Source organism: Camelus dromedarius, chromosome 25 (genome assembly GCF_036321535.1).
Source record: "Camelus dromedarius isolate mCamDro1 chromosome 25, mCamDro1.pat, whole genome shotgun sequence".
NCBI lineage: Eukaryota > Metazoa > Chordata > Mammalia > Artiodactyla > Camelidae > Camelus > Camelus dromedarius.
Window position 1 is genome coordinate 13533808 of NC_087460.1, and position 15084 is coordinate 13548891.

Consider the following 15084-nt stretch of genomic DNA (forward strand, 5'->3'; position numbering starts at 1 on the left):
CTAGGTGATTCTAATGTATACAACCAAGGTTAAGAATCACTACGGCCCTTTAAAATTCACAGGTGACACGCGTTTTATCCTCAAAACAACCATATTAAATGGTATTCCCACCTCAAGAGGGGCAAACTGTGGCTTAGAGAGGCAGTTTGCCCAAAAATCACACAACAAATTAGTGGCAAAGGTAGGGCGGGCATTAGCTTATTCCATCCAGTAACACATCTGCTCCAGTTACAGAGAGCCTACTGTGGGGCAGGTACTGCGTCAGGCAACAGGAGAGAGAGAATAATTCAGCGTGGCTCTTGGCTCTACTGCACACCCCGCTGAGCATCCCTCCCTCTCCCACTGGCTGCGCGGGGCAGGGAGTTGAGTGGCTCCAGCAGCCTGTGCGCCTTGCTTTCTAAATGGCTAGTTTCCAGGACCCTGGTGGCTCCGAGGTCCAGAGGCCTTTGACTGCTGCAGGCATCTCTTCCAGTCCTGGCACAGCCCTGACCCCTCTCTGGGGCTGATCCCAAATCTCAGTCCTCAGCCTGCGTTCCCGTGGTGGCCTGTCCTACGAAGCACACAGGCTTGGGGAGGATACAAGAGGCTGAAACTGAGATTAGTCCAAGGCAGAGTCTGGAAGCTGGGTGGATGCATGTAACCCTGGTCTAAGCCTTTCCTGGTTGAAGATAATAGCTACCTAATTTATTTCCTTAAAAAACTGGATTTATAATATTGGGGTTCTCTATAAATGAATGTACTTGGTAGATCAATATGACAGTACGAGAGAAAATACGCTGGAGATGAGCTAACGTGGATTCAGAAGACAGGTTCATTCTCCAGTTTTTAAAACATATTCCTGGAGTGAAACTGTGGTTGAGAGGCAAGGAAGCGCCGAGAATTATAAACTCATCGAAATATTTTTGAAAATGTTATGAAGATTAGTGACTACTCTAAAGTGACTTTAAAGACATGATGGAAGACATTTTGGCGGAACTTCACCATAAAACAGTAACATTCATGTAAGAATTTCAGAAATAAAAGAACCTTTATTGCAATATCCTCAGTCTCTACGGGACGTAGACGTCGCGTTGATTGCTCATAGCTGTCCAGGTGATATCTTCCAGGCTGCTTCCTGTTTATAGTTTTTGGCTGCTGCATTCCAAATGGAAAAGAACACAAGTTGAAACTTTATGAAAAAAAAAAAAACAAACAAAAAACATCTGAGGTTTTACTGAACATTAAGTCCCAATGCTACTTCTCCACTTGAATTCCAAGAAAAAGAAACAAGTAAAGTACATGTCATATTTTAATTATTTCTGTGGCTTCCTCTTACAAAAAAAAATGACAATAAAAAAAAGCAAATGATAATGAAAGGTGTTAAGCTATCATTTTAAACCTAATTCACAAACCTTTAAAGAAAAATGAAAATATGAAGATGCGATACTTGTAAATGATGGAAGTTAAACTGGACTTTGGATAGTCTTTCTCCAGCTATCTGGATGGACATACTCATGTGATTAAAAAACACACACACACACACAACAAACTGTGCCATGGCAAAGGCAAGCAAGCTAACTCAGGTTAGACTAGAATCTACTTGTTACACCATCAGGCTCGTAAAAGTTCCAACAGTCCATTTTTGGTCAATCCTCTGACTCATGAGGATTCTGAATCTGATGAACTCACATAAATCAGATTGGGCTACACGTCCCCCGAAGAACCATTGTGGAGTGAGAAAAAACATACAGATCTAGGATTTGTTTCCCCAAACATATATATTATTTCATAAGGAGATCCATAAACACTGTAGAATGATCTAGTCTTTCCTGAATGTTCTCAGTCAAAGGGCAAAACATCCACAATAAAGAGGATGCCAGCTAAGGCTGAATAATCTTCATCTACATAAAATGAACTCGAATGGGGTCATAACCAGAAATCTGTTATTCTCTAATTTTGAGTTCAATTTCACAGAGATAAATGATTAAGGTAGAAAATCCAGCTCTGTCAAACTCTAATTTAGGAAAATATATAAGCTCACAATTTGTCCAAAAATCTAGTAAGCAAGTATTTCAACATAAATAATTATCTCTTACTTAAAAACCTTCTAGAGATTAGGAAAGCCAAATAGTAATACAGTTTATTTTTTATTGAAGTGTAGTTGACTTACAATGTTGTGTTAGTCTCTGGTGTACAGCATAGACTATGTATATAAAATATATATATATGTTTCATGATCAGTTATTACAAGTTATTGGATATAGTTCCCTGTGCTCTGCAGTAGGACCTTGTTGGTAACAGCACATTGTTCAACTGTTAAGTTACCTATAAAAGCAAAGGATTCTAGAATTGTGAAACTTTTTTTGGCTTGAAATTGCAGGTTTAGCTTTTTGATGACCCCACTGAGTTCTATTATGGGAATTAGGAGTGGCTTCAAATAATCAGTGAGTTAATCCAAACAAGACAATGCTGTCCAATTTACATCAGCTAGTGTGTCAACAGACTATCAAACCATCCAACAGCACAATGCTAGACTACGTGCAAATCAACCCACCGATTGGAAAGCCACTAGGGAGTGCCAGCAGTGATTCTGTCCGACAGAAAATACCTAATGCATTTTATTGTTTGTCTTTTTGGGGGGGGGGTAATTAAATATTTATTTGTAACAAAGGTACTGAGTATTGAACCTTCATGCATTTTAAATTTAAAAGAGAAAAAGAGGGTGTGCTCATGAATTTTATTTTACTTTGTTTTCCTTCTCATGGTCCTCACAGATGACCCTGGGAAGTGCTTTACAAGAGGTGATGTATAAAATCACTAGCCCTTAAGCTCAGTATATTTCCCACCCAAGACAGGTCTCTACCCATACGTGTAGTCCCTGTCTTCTAGAGTTTTTACTTCTGTAGTAATATTGCCCCCAGAGGTCCAAAAGGAATGACTTCATGTTCTTCACAAAACTAAGGAGAGGCTGGGAAGAGGAGATGTGTTGACAGAGAGTTGAGTCGGAGTTTCACAGATGTAATTTGAAGAGACTCTGGCTCTAGAATGTCACTAATTCTCCATGGAGATTCTGCAGCCAAAACCACTTAACTCTAAGCTTTCACAGAATACATAGCATCTTAAGCGCTCTCGAGAAGGAGTTTCCATTAGTGTTATTTTCAAACACATGGCTTTTTTCTCTCCGTTCTTAAAAGTTTGTCATTTGTGGTCTGGCCCATTAGCTGTGATGAACGGCCGCGAAAGACATCAGAAGTCCAGTCTGGTTTCAATAACCCTGAAGATGTTAGAGGCATCTGAAGGAGATTCTTCTTCCCTTCTAACTTTTGCTCAATTCCATTTTCCTTCTGTCCCTCATCTATTCTTCAGAGTTCCCTAGCTCCTCAAACTTGACCTCCTATATCCCCTTCTCCTGAGGTTACCACATTCTGCGCAACCCCGCCTCTCTGCAAGATGATCTAATAGGTTCTTTGGTAATCTCCTATCATCCAAAGTGCAACAAGGCTGGTTCTAATCAAATGCTGCCTCGGAGTGTGGGCACTCGAGGATGTGGTCCTGACTTGGTGTCTGCATCCACACGATAGCATAGGAGCATTTTCAGGCTTGATAACTTTGGTGTCTACGAGCATAGGTGGGAGTTTCTTTGCAGACAAGAATCACACCTACTCCACAAAATAACTTGACAGAGATTAAAAAAAAAACACAGAAAAGCAGAAGAAAGCAGCAAGTCTAAACACAGCCAAGTGCTTGTCTTAACTATTTTTAGCACTTTGAAACACAATGTGAAGAAAAATTTAATATAGATTGACTTTCTGGTAAAGGCTTTCCAAGCCTCGGTCAATTCCAGGGACTGCACGTGCATTTTTGTTGGGTTACATAAATGGTAAATATATTCACGTTTTTCTCCAGTGGTAACCTGAATAGCTACTATTAACTTACAACGTGACCCACTTTAGGATAACTTTTCTTTACTGTTATAAAATACACATATGAATTTTAAAGAGTTTCTTTGTAATTTTTCAGACACAGCTCTCAAGAAAGTAGTGTAATCCAGTCCCATTATTCTGAATATTATCTAATGACCAATGGCTCTTAAATTTGCATCTCCAATGGTGACTTCTCTTCTTGGATGTCAATAATATCTCAAAATTATCATGTGCAAAATATACCTCTTGACTCCACCTCAACACCAACCTACTCATTTCTTAGCCTCCCTGTTATAGTTACTGACCCCACTATCTATGAGCCAGTTGTCAAGCCAATAACCTAGGATTCAACCTTGTCTTCTTTCTCCCTCATCCCCTCCATTCAATCTATCAGCAAGTCTTCATCAGCTCAACCTACAAAATGAACACTGAATTTGATTACTTCCTCACAAGGTTCACTGCAACTGTAACAAAAACTCACGCTAACCATCGCCATTTCTTCCCTGTTACTATAACGACCTTTTTACTGATCTATCTGTTCTGCTCTTGTCCCCACTGATGACTCTCCACCCAGTAGCCAAAGGGATCCTTTAAAAATACAAACAAAATTATATTAGTCCCTATTTAAAACCCTCCAATGGTCTCCTATGGTGTGCCAATAAAATCCAACTCTTTCCATGGTTTACAGGACCCTCAATCCTTGTCCTGACCGCATCTTAACTCTCCCTTCTTTACAAGGCTTCAGCCAGAAAGCTTTGCTGTTGCTTGAACACACCAAATAAATTTCCACCTCATGGTCTTTGCATCTGCTAGTTCTCTGCCTGAAATGATCTGACCCTCTTTCTAGGTCTTTGCAGAACTGGTACCTACTTTTCGTTCAGATCTCAGCTCCAATGCCAGCTCTTCTGAGGGGCCTTCTGGGAAAGGACCACCTTGCTTTGGGCATCCCAGTCACTCTCTAACACCCTCCTTTTTTTTTCTTCTCACAGGGAAATGACCTCATCTTTTTACTTGTTTATCATCTGACTTCCGTCTCAAGAAAGCAAACTCTGTGACAAGAAAGAGCTTGTCTGCCTTATTCATAGCTACATCCCTAGGTCTTAGCACAAAACACAGGGTAGCTGGTAAGCCTAGAAACACAGGCAAGTGCACAATACATATCATATTCCATGCAACACATGACAATTAATACTGACTGTGCTTCCAGACTTTATATAGATACTGAGTAAGTATTTGTGTATGGATGAACAAACTGGTTTCAGGAGTTACAAGACTCAGGTTTTAATTCTGATTCTGCCACTCACTAGTCTTATGACTCTATTCAAACCACACAACATGTAAACTCAATATATTCATCCAGAAAATAAAAATAGGTTGTGAAATGCAACAGTGCAGATGACTCAAAAGACATAATGTGTCAAAAAGCACTTTTTAAACTAAGAAGTGTAATGCAGCTAAAGGTATTAAAAGAATATGGTACAGGAGTTGTAAGCTTGCTTTGTATTATTTTTACATAAAGCTTGGAGTAGACAACCCCTTTTGAATTAGATGCAGGCTGTCCCTCTTGGGACAATCCTTTGATGATTTATAAAGACAAGCCTTATACATTTGTTTATTGATTTTTACTTGTGAGGTTTGTTGTAGAAGCAGGTGGCATTTTTTCTTCATATGGGTTAAAAATAAAGCTTACAATTTCATCTAATTGCACTCATTTAAAATCATCCATTCTCCAGACTGTTTCCTATTCATATCTCCTGTAACACGAAAGAGCACTTACAACTCCAGTGTGCTTCTTACAGGACTCAAAGGGAAGAGAGCCTTCCCCAGTCCGCCAGCTGTCCTCGCCAATCTCATCACTTAAGAGAAACTCATTCAGCTTTTGAACACTGCAAAAGGCAAACAAACACAAAAGGGTCAGAAACAAAACCACGGCCACCAACAAAGTTCTACCTAAACAAACAAACTTTACCCCCATTTGTTACCAGATTGAGCAAGCCACCTCTGAGTCATTTCTCAAAACCAGCAAGGGATTCAGCTAGGACGCCCAGACTGATGGGCTCCTGGGACCAGGGGAGTAGAAAAATCTCAGTAGAAAAAAATCTCAGTAGAAAAATATCTCAGAAAAACCAGAATCAATTGGTTGCCCCAAATTCAGCCAAATCTCTTTTGTTGTTTTATTTGGGGTTTTTTTTTTTTTTTTTTTTTTTTTGCAATTGTGTTTCTTGTCAAAGACAGAATTGGAGAGGAACTTAAAACAGCATGCTTAAAAATAATAATACCAAAGAAGGAAGTACTCTCATTACTCTAATTTTACAAATGAGGGGAAATAAGGTACAGAGAAGTTAAGCAAACTGCCTACAAGCCTGTCGCACCCAACGCACAGATCTGGGGTCCATGCCCACCACGCTATCTTGCTTGAGCACCACTGTATATACAGGACATCTTTTCTCAACCTGGTGGGGGGAGGACCCCCTAGAATCTTGCATCAATCCTACAGAGGAAGGATTGCCGTCGGTAGGGAACTGAAAAATACACATTTGAAATAAAAGATTTCTTTATTTTTCATTTGAGTTTGTAGCCAAGCTAAGGACCTCCAGGTAGGTCTGCATTGTTTTTGTGGCAGACTAATAAAATGAAGAAAAGTAAATTTAATTGAGTCTGTTGCCTATGAACTTTAAGCCTTTTAGCCTTGTATGCTACAGAAACTGTTTCCTTTCTTTGGAAACATAAAGGTAGAGAAAATCCACCAGGGCGGTCTATTAGCTTCTAAATTCCATTTACAAGAAACTAAAAAATAATTTTTATTGAAGTATAGTTAATGTACAATATTATAAGTTATGGGTGTACAATACAGTGATTCATTATTTTTAGAGGTTATACTCCATTCACATTTATAAAATGTTAGCTATATTCCCTGTGTTGTACAGTATAAGTTTGTAGCTTATTTTATGCATAATGGTTTGTATCTCTTAGTCCCTTACCCCTATGTTGCCCCACCCCCTTCCGTCTCCCCACTGGTAACCAATAGTTTGTTCTCTATAATTGTGAGTCTGCTTCTTTTTTGTTATATTTACTAATTTTTTTTGTATTTTTTAGATTCCACTAAAAGAAATCATTGTTCAAGGAACGCTTTAGCTGAATAATATTCCATTGGAAATATGTGCTACATTTTGTTTATTCGTTGGTTGATGGACATTTGGGTTGCTCCACTTTTTGACTATTGTGAATAACGCTGCTATGAACATGGGTGTACAAATATCTATTCAAGTCCCTGCTTCTCTGTCTTTGGGGTACACACCCAGAGTGGAATTGTTAGATTGTATGGTAATTCTATATTTAGTTTTTTGAGTATCTGTCATACTGTTTTCCACAGCGGCTGCACCGTGGTTCTAGAACTCCTGACTCACTTAAATATATTGGAGTTATGACAGCACAGATGAACCTTGAAAGCATTATGCTAAACAGGCCAGGAACACAAAAACCAAAAATTGTGTAATTCCACTTATATAAGGTAGCTAAAATACTCAAATTCATAGAGACAAAAAGTCAATGGCAGTCACCAGGGTCTGGGAGGAGGGATAAAAGGGGAGTGATTGTTTAATAAGTCTAGAATTTCAGATTGAGAAGACGAAAAATTTCTGGAGACGGATTGTGGTAACGTTTGCACAACAATATGAATGTACTTAATGCCACAGAACTGTACACTTAAAGTGGCTTCAATGAGAAATATTACATTATGTATATTTTACTGCAATTTAAAAAGTAATTTCAGAACCAAAAAAAGAAAGAGTTTCGGGTTTTGTACTCTCTGAGTCTTTGTCAGTAAAGCCTGACCATAAAGACTTGAAAGACAGTGTTAGAAACGCCTTACAAAGTGGCATTAATTCATCTTAAATGGCCGTATTCCCTCTTTACTTTTATAGACTTCAATTGTCATTGTGTTCTAATGTTTTGAAGAGACTGGAGTTTAAGGAGCACAGCTTTGTCAATCAAAGGGATTCCATTTAAATCATCTCACGCTGTATGTCTGCACACAAAGGACAGTACGGGGCCAAGTTCATTTGCCTTTGAAATGCTAAGTCCAGCAGCTCCGGGCACAAATTACTCAGTGGATGTAATAACTGTTTGTTGAACACGTCAAACAAGGAATAAACCAATGATTCAGACATAAGTAAAGTCGGTGGATTCAATTCTCCATTTCGCTTTCCCAGCACACACACACAAACCTTACTGAAGCTTTTAAGGAATTAATGAATTAATGAGCCCCATTCTAGCTGAATATCAGGACAGTGAAGGTTCCCAAAAGCATGAGGAGAACTTTCTTTCCTCTTCGTAACATCCCATTCTGGAACTCCAATTACAGTGAACATCAGAGGACCCAACACAAGCACTTTTCTGAAACTCCCCCTCCAGCACCCTTCTCCTGACCATGTTATTCCAGGCTTTCTGGCCAGGGGTCCCCTGCACTGCTATCTTGTTTGTTTTGTTATGTCTATCTCTCCCACTAGACTGTGAACTCCTTAAAAGTGAAGATTTTAAGAATCTAGCCCAGTGCCAAAAATATAACATAGCAATTCCTCAAGCAGTGTCTGGTGAACGAATAAATAGGTAATACCAAAAGCATTTCCTGTTCACACAAGGGCCTTTCAGAAATCATAGAGGCAAAACAAATATGGAAAATGCATGAATCGTGACCAAGGGTGAAGTAATTTCCACCACGCTGCCAGGGTTGTATTTTAAAAATGCAAATCTGTACATACAACAGGCCTCTCCTTAAAATAACAAATGGCCCCTGCACCCCTGTGCCCTTCGGCATCCTCAGCTTCATCCCTTGATGCTTCCCACATCAGGACCTTTCTCCAGCTACATGCAATTACCTTTAGTCCCCGGAAGGTACCAAGATCTCTCACCTTGCTCACCTCTTCCCATCACATATGTTGCTCCCTCATGTAGAACGTGCTTTCTCTTCTTCAACTGACCAAGTCCTACCTATTCTTTAAGATCCTAGGAAGGAGTTCCTGCCTCCTTTACACCTTGACTGACAGGACTGTCTTCCTTCTCTATAAGCTTCAGTGAGTCTCATATGTGGCCCATATATGGCATTGGGTGTAGAGCGCTGTGTTGCGTACATAACACATCACGTTGTAATTCGTTTTCCTTCCCAGTCTCCCCAGTCAGACTGTGGTCTTCTGTGAATTTCCTTTTTCTCCCTTAACGGAGACACTGGGGACTAAACCCAGCACCTCGTGCATGCTAATCCCGTGCTCAAGCCCTGAGCTATCCCGCCCACCCCCTCCTGTGGAGTTCACTCCACCTCTCATCACTGCCATCCCCAGTGCCTAGCAAGGTATCTGAAGTGCTTAATAAAAGAACGTAGACCCACAGAATACATCTCTCTGAAGTGTGAAATGGAGTTTAGTAAAATGGTGCTAAAGTACTAAAATAGAGAGTTGTTAAATATCTAACATATTTAGGCAACGTGCAGGGCACTTTGCATGTATTTGCTCGTTTACTGTGCTCATCTGATAAGTCAGGACGCTGAGCTATGCAGGCACCAAGTAATATGATCATGGCTGAACAATGAGTATTCATCCCAAGGTTGTGCCAAGATTTGAAAGCAGGTATATTTGATACCAACCAATTTCCTACCCCGCCTCCATCACCTTTATCGTTCAATATTTTACTAACTTCTCATTTGTTCAGGTAATTCATAAAAGTATGTAATGTTTCGGTTACCCATGTTACTTTTTCACTTCTCACATTTCACGTAGGGTGTTGATACACAGCTTGACTACTTTGGACAGGTGCTATGTTTACTGGGAATAACTGATTTTGCAGCTGGCAGCTATGAGCTTTTCTTGTGGGAACCATGAAATTTTCGTAAATGGGGACCAAATCAATGTGTGAGCGTGCTCTCCAAGTCAACGTGTGAGCACGCTCTCTGATAAACATCAGTAACAATTTATTTGATTGAAGGTAATCACAGTAGACTAGCCAAGTGTATGTTCCTTTGGGAGGTACATGAGAGAAAGGACACAAGTTATCTTCCAGCAAAGCGAAGGATTCATTTTACACATTTTTTCCTTGGCAAATAGCACCTTTGGACATAGACACTGCATTGTATATCAAATACCAGGAACCTAAACTCAAATTATTTAGAAAGGCTACAACAGAGCAACTTACATTTTCCTGCAGAAAAGCAAAACACATAAATTATTTTCTTACAAGTAAAGGAAAGAGCAGAAGCGAGGCAAGCATCCTGAAAACAGTAACTCTTCTTCAACTATTTAAGATTTTAGAAAATAGTGACTTTTCTTCATTTCTTCCCTCTGTTTTGCAAATGGAGACTGGAAAACAACATCATAAAATGTCCACTCAATTGATGTGGGGAGCTGGGGTTATGAGGAGATAACCTGAGTTCTAACTTCCTCTTTCTACCGTTTTATGATATATATGTGGCGTCCCACTCACTGAGCACCATGAAGATAATTTTGTCTAACAAGCTAGACATGTTTCAAAGAAAGCATACAGTTTTCTCCAAGTCGAGAATTTTACACGGCATGGAATTTTCCTACAGTAGCAAAGTTTCCAAGTCTCTCATATGCACAGGTAATACAAGTTTGGGAATACACTGCACCCCATTCTAACCCACCACATTTCTGAATGCATTTCAGAGTATAGCAAAGAACTTATGACTTCCACAGTCTTGAGGAGGAGGTTTCAAAATCTGCTAACCAAAGTCCCCGATTATAAACAGGCTGCTCGACTCGCTGTGGGCCAACTGGCATCCAAGACTGGTCACGGGTTCCCAGGCACAGAAGAAAGTTCCAAGTCCAGTCAACACTGGGAAAACGCTCCTTTGGGTTCCCAGAACCAGCACACAGTGGGAAGAAGGACTGGCTTCTGCTGACAGGTCATCTCCGTGGGACCCACAAGTCAACCACTGAGATTCATTTTAGAGAAGCAAGTTTTTATAAGCTGATTCTATTTGGCCTATGGCTTGGGAAATCTGGAGCTGAGCCCTGAAAACAGACTGGTCTTTATCAAACTGGCAAATGCCTTTCCCCTGGAACGTACAGAAAAGAGAATGCTGGGCAGAAATTTACAAGGATTATAACCCACCCTCAACTTTACTAGGGTTTACTACAGCGGGATTGTCTACTATGGACTTGGGAGACACCCACAGCCCTCATTTATTGATTTTTTTTCATAGCAACTCTTAAAATCCTTCTGGTGCTTGGTAACCTCCTGATTTGAGAGCAGTTATCTATGCTCACCTATATCTCCACTTGTAGCCATCAGAGAAATGAAAATAAGAACCAAAATAGCAGACTCTTGACCATTTATCAGTTTTATTGTTTGAAGTAGCTTCCCTTCCAGAGCACTGCCTAATTTGGAAGTGATGCTACGGAAATCAGTCACCGATCCGTACCAGTGTTTCAGGAGGCAGAGCGATAAGAAAAGAAAATGAGGGCAGACGAGGCCAGAGGCCCTGAGCTTTAAACTCTTAACAGCTCCAGAATTGGTTCCTAACAACAAATCTGACAGATTAGGATTGTTTGGCGTGCTACGATATTATTGTAACCAATCAGAACTTGGTTTATAATAAGAGAAGGTATACGCATTTTAATGACATTTGGTATTAAGTCAATGTGAAGCCAATATAAACTGTTGTCTAAAGCTGGAGATTCTGATATTTTGAATATTAAATACCAGTTTTCTCAGTAATCCGTAGACATTGGGAAAGTTACCTCATTTTAAAAGATCTTACAAGAGATGCTCTCCATTGCTATCAAGGGTAACACCATAGTTGGTATATTTAAGGCCTCAATTTTCCAATTTTCTTTCAGTATCGCAACATCTTGGCATTTCTTTCAAAGGCCTAATATTAAATATGACAATGACTATTTATCATACATGCTGAGGTCTTGTAAGGTTTATAAGATCTTATAGCAAAAAGCAAAGTACTACTTTAAGATCACCTTATTTACAGTATAGACTCATACATAGTAAGCTATGTTACATACAGTGTAGCGTAGTATATTTTGCTAACATTTATTACATAATACAAGTAAAAATGGTGGTCATCATCAGAGCACATCTATTTTTAGAACTGTGCACTGTGGGAAATTGTGAGTCTGAGATGACGTCTACATGGGTTAGAAACACTGTAGGAGTGCACTTAAAATGAACAAAACACTGCATTCAGTTTGGCAGAATCTTTCCATTTCCAGAGACTGTGAGCCTGAGTCTTTCTTTTTTTTTCCAAATTAAACTGAAATTAAAACAAGGTGGGAGGCTATCGCTCAGAGGTAGACCGTGTGTTTAGCATGTATGAGGTCCTGGGTTCAATCCCCAGTATCTCTAATAAAATAAAGAGTAAATATACCTAATTATCTCTTCTTCCCCTCCCCCCAAATTAAAATCAAAACAGAAAATACGTATTGATGTGAACGTCCTCCATCACTGTTGGTAAAAATATCAACTAGCACAGCTTTGCTGGAAAACATTATGGCTATATTCATGAAAAAAAATTCGAAAAATGTGTACACCTTTTGACTCACCACTCTTTCAATGGAAAGCAACCTAGCTATAATCATCAAGGACCTCAAAAAGATGCATACGATCAGAACAAGTATCGCCACTTCTAGAAGCCTGACTTTAGAAAGAGATCAGAGAAGCGTTTAAAGATAAAATGTTATTTACATTATTTATGTTAAGGTAAAAATAGAAATGTTCCAAATGCGCGATAAGGAAGTAACCAGTAAATGCGTTCGAATACCTCCAGACAATGGAACTTCATGTAACCAGTAAACATCATGCATTAGAGTCTTAATGAGGGGAAAAGAAAAAACAAAAAACAAAAAAATCACAAATTTTATTTTGAAATAATTATTTTTATATGGAATAAAAAAAGACTGAAAGGTAGCATACCAAAATTTTGACCAGTTATCTGTGATGACAAGTTATCTCTGGGTAGTGATTTTGATGTTCATTTTACACTTTTCTAAGTTACTGCCAGGAGCATGCAGATTTCTATAATCAAGCAAAGGACCCCCAACATTCGAGCGCATACCTGATGATGGCTTTGACTGCAAATCTGACCACCGTGGAGAGCAGGAAGAGGGGAGTGACCAGGATGTGGAAGAGAGACAGTGAGGCAAAAGCCTCCGCCGGTTTCAGATTGTTCCCGCTGGCGTACGCGTGGGTCACAAACGTCTGTGCGGAGCAAAAGTTTCTTTAGAGAAAGCTGGAGACAGTTTCACAAATGCTCACATTCAATGTTACAAACCTAACGTAGCCTGCTCTGCCAATATGTCTACTGCCACTATGAAAAGAACTACTTCACCCAAATGTCTCCCAAAGAAAAATACTTGCTATTGGTCTACATTCATTCTAGCAGTAAACTGGTGAGAAGGGCAAAATAGATTCTATTGACAGACGAGAAGACTGACTAAGTCATGTCAAATTTCTGAGTGAGGGGAATAACCGAAAGAGAATCCAGTGTTCTTCACAACTGGTCAGGCTCTTTCCAACCAATGCTTAATTTTCAGAGACGAAAAAAAGGAATGTTCCGTTGTTTTAGGGCCCCTCAGGGAGCTCTTTCCTAACATTACCAACATTGGTATCTAAGGCAGACTTTTTTACATTTCTGAATAGAATACTGATTCCTCAGTTTGTCATTTTCATTTGAAAACTAACGGAATTATTTAACATTTTTGGGTTGTTGATCTAGCATCATCCTGTTGTAAGAATGTCTGGGCACTGGGCCCTGGAGGTTAGGACAATAAATTTTCAATCTCAATCTGGCTCCCCAGGGCACATTTATCAGTGTCTCGGGATATCACTGATGGTCATAACTGAAGCGTACACATGACATCTAACAAGTAGAAGTCAGAGATGCTGCTAGCTAGACATCTTAATGCAGAGGATGGGTTCTTACAACAAAGAAGTAATTACTAGGGCCAGAATGACCACAGCACCACGCTTGAGAAACCCAGGATTAGAACCATCGCAATGGAAACAGCAAAGAGAAGACTGGCCGCAGCGGGATGATGTATATGACCACCCACACATTCTTGTCCCTAACTTATTTCTAAACACTGACTTGGCTCCATTTCTAAAGGTAAGAAAAAAGTGTCTTACAGCAAGAACGGCTGCTATGGGTATTGCTGCATTCATGAAGACTGTGGAAAGAAATCAGTTACATTAGTTTCAGTGAACTGTGCAACATTTTCAGTAACTTTAATCAACATCTATTATTGCTTTAACTTTCCCTGAAGACAAGAAGGACCAAGTGCATTAAATAACATTTCGTCTTGATTCCATAAATATTTCCCAGTTGGTATTTTCTGGTTTACTGCTGTGAGAGCTTGCATCCCCTAGTCTTATTCAGAAAATATTTCTCTTTATTGAAAAATTATTTCTTATGAAATGTTATAAAGAGTAAAATTTAGCTAAATAATCCTTTAATGACATATGTTTTTAGAATTTAACAAATGTGCGTTTTTCAGAGTATTTGCAGTCTAGATTTTGTTTGGTCCATTAAAGTAACGTGTTTTCTGACGGTCCTCTGAACAACAGCAACTTACTGGAGAGTGATGTATAAAGAGCAAAGGTTTTGAGGCTGGATAGTTCTTTCATTCTTGTTTCTTCCACGCTCTTGCAAAAGATGTGCTCCCAGGCATACAACTTTAGAAGTTTGATGCCTTTCAGTATTTCATTCGTTTTCTTCAGTCTCTCAGTGGAATAATCCTATAAAAGAGAAGAATAAAAAAACAACGTAAGCTACATCCAAGTGAATCTAAGAGGCAAGACCAGGTACTGGAGAGGGATTGAGGGAACTCAAACTCTGATTTCTGCTTGGTTCTGTGAGATTCCAGGGAGAGGTAGTTAAACTCTCTGTGCCTCTGTCTCCAACATTAAAATGAAGAGTTGAATGGGGGAGGCAGGGTGCAGGAGAAGGTTATAGCTCAACTGGTAGAGCATGTGCTTAGCATGCATGAGGTCCTGGGGACTGAACCCAGGACTCCATCAAAAATAAAGAAAAAGAAAAAGAAAAAGAAAGAGAGAGAGAGTTGAATGAGATGGCCTCAAATTTCTTTCCACCTAAAAAAATTATGTGTCTCTGTTGCTTTGGTTTAAATAAAAGCAGTTTCTTAAGTTTCACATGACTTCCTTG

General features: G+C 39.4%; 1 protein-coding gene across 4 annotated transcripts in view; it reads right to left on the reverse strand.

Annotated features, from left to right (window-relative positions):
- Positions 1–15084, reverse strand: part of ABCC9 (ATP binding cassette subfamily C member 9) — a 107372-nt gene that overhangs the window by 64386 nt on the left and 27902 nt on the right. For all 4 annotated transcript variants that reach the window (XM_031443999.2, XM_010988822.3, XM_031443996.2 and 1 more), the window contains 5 exons: positions 14495–14657; positions 14049–14089; positions 12979–13121; positions 5680–5788; positions 1027–1134 (listed from right to left, as the gene is read on the reverse strand). In XM_031443999.2, coding sequence (XP_031299859.2) covers positions 1027–1134; positions 5680–5788; positions 12979–13121; positions 14049–14089; positions 14495–14657 — 564 coding nt within the window. The remainder of the gene's footprint in view (positions 1–1026; positions 1135–5679; positions 5789–12978; positions 13122–14048; positions 14090–14494; positions 14658–15084) is intronic.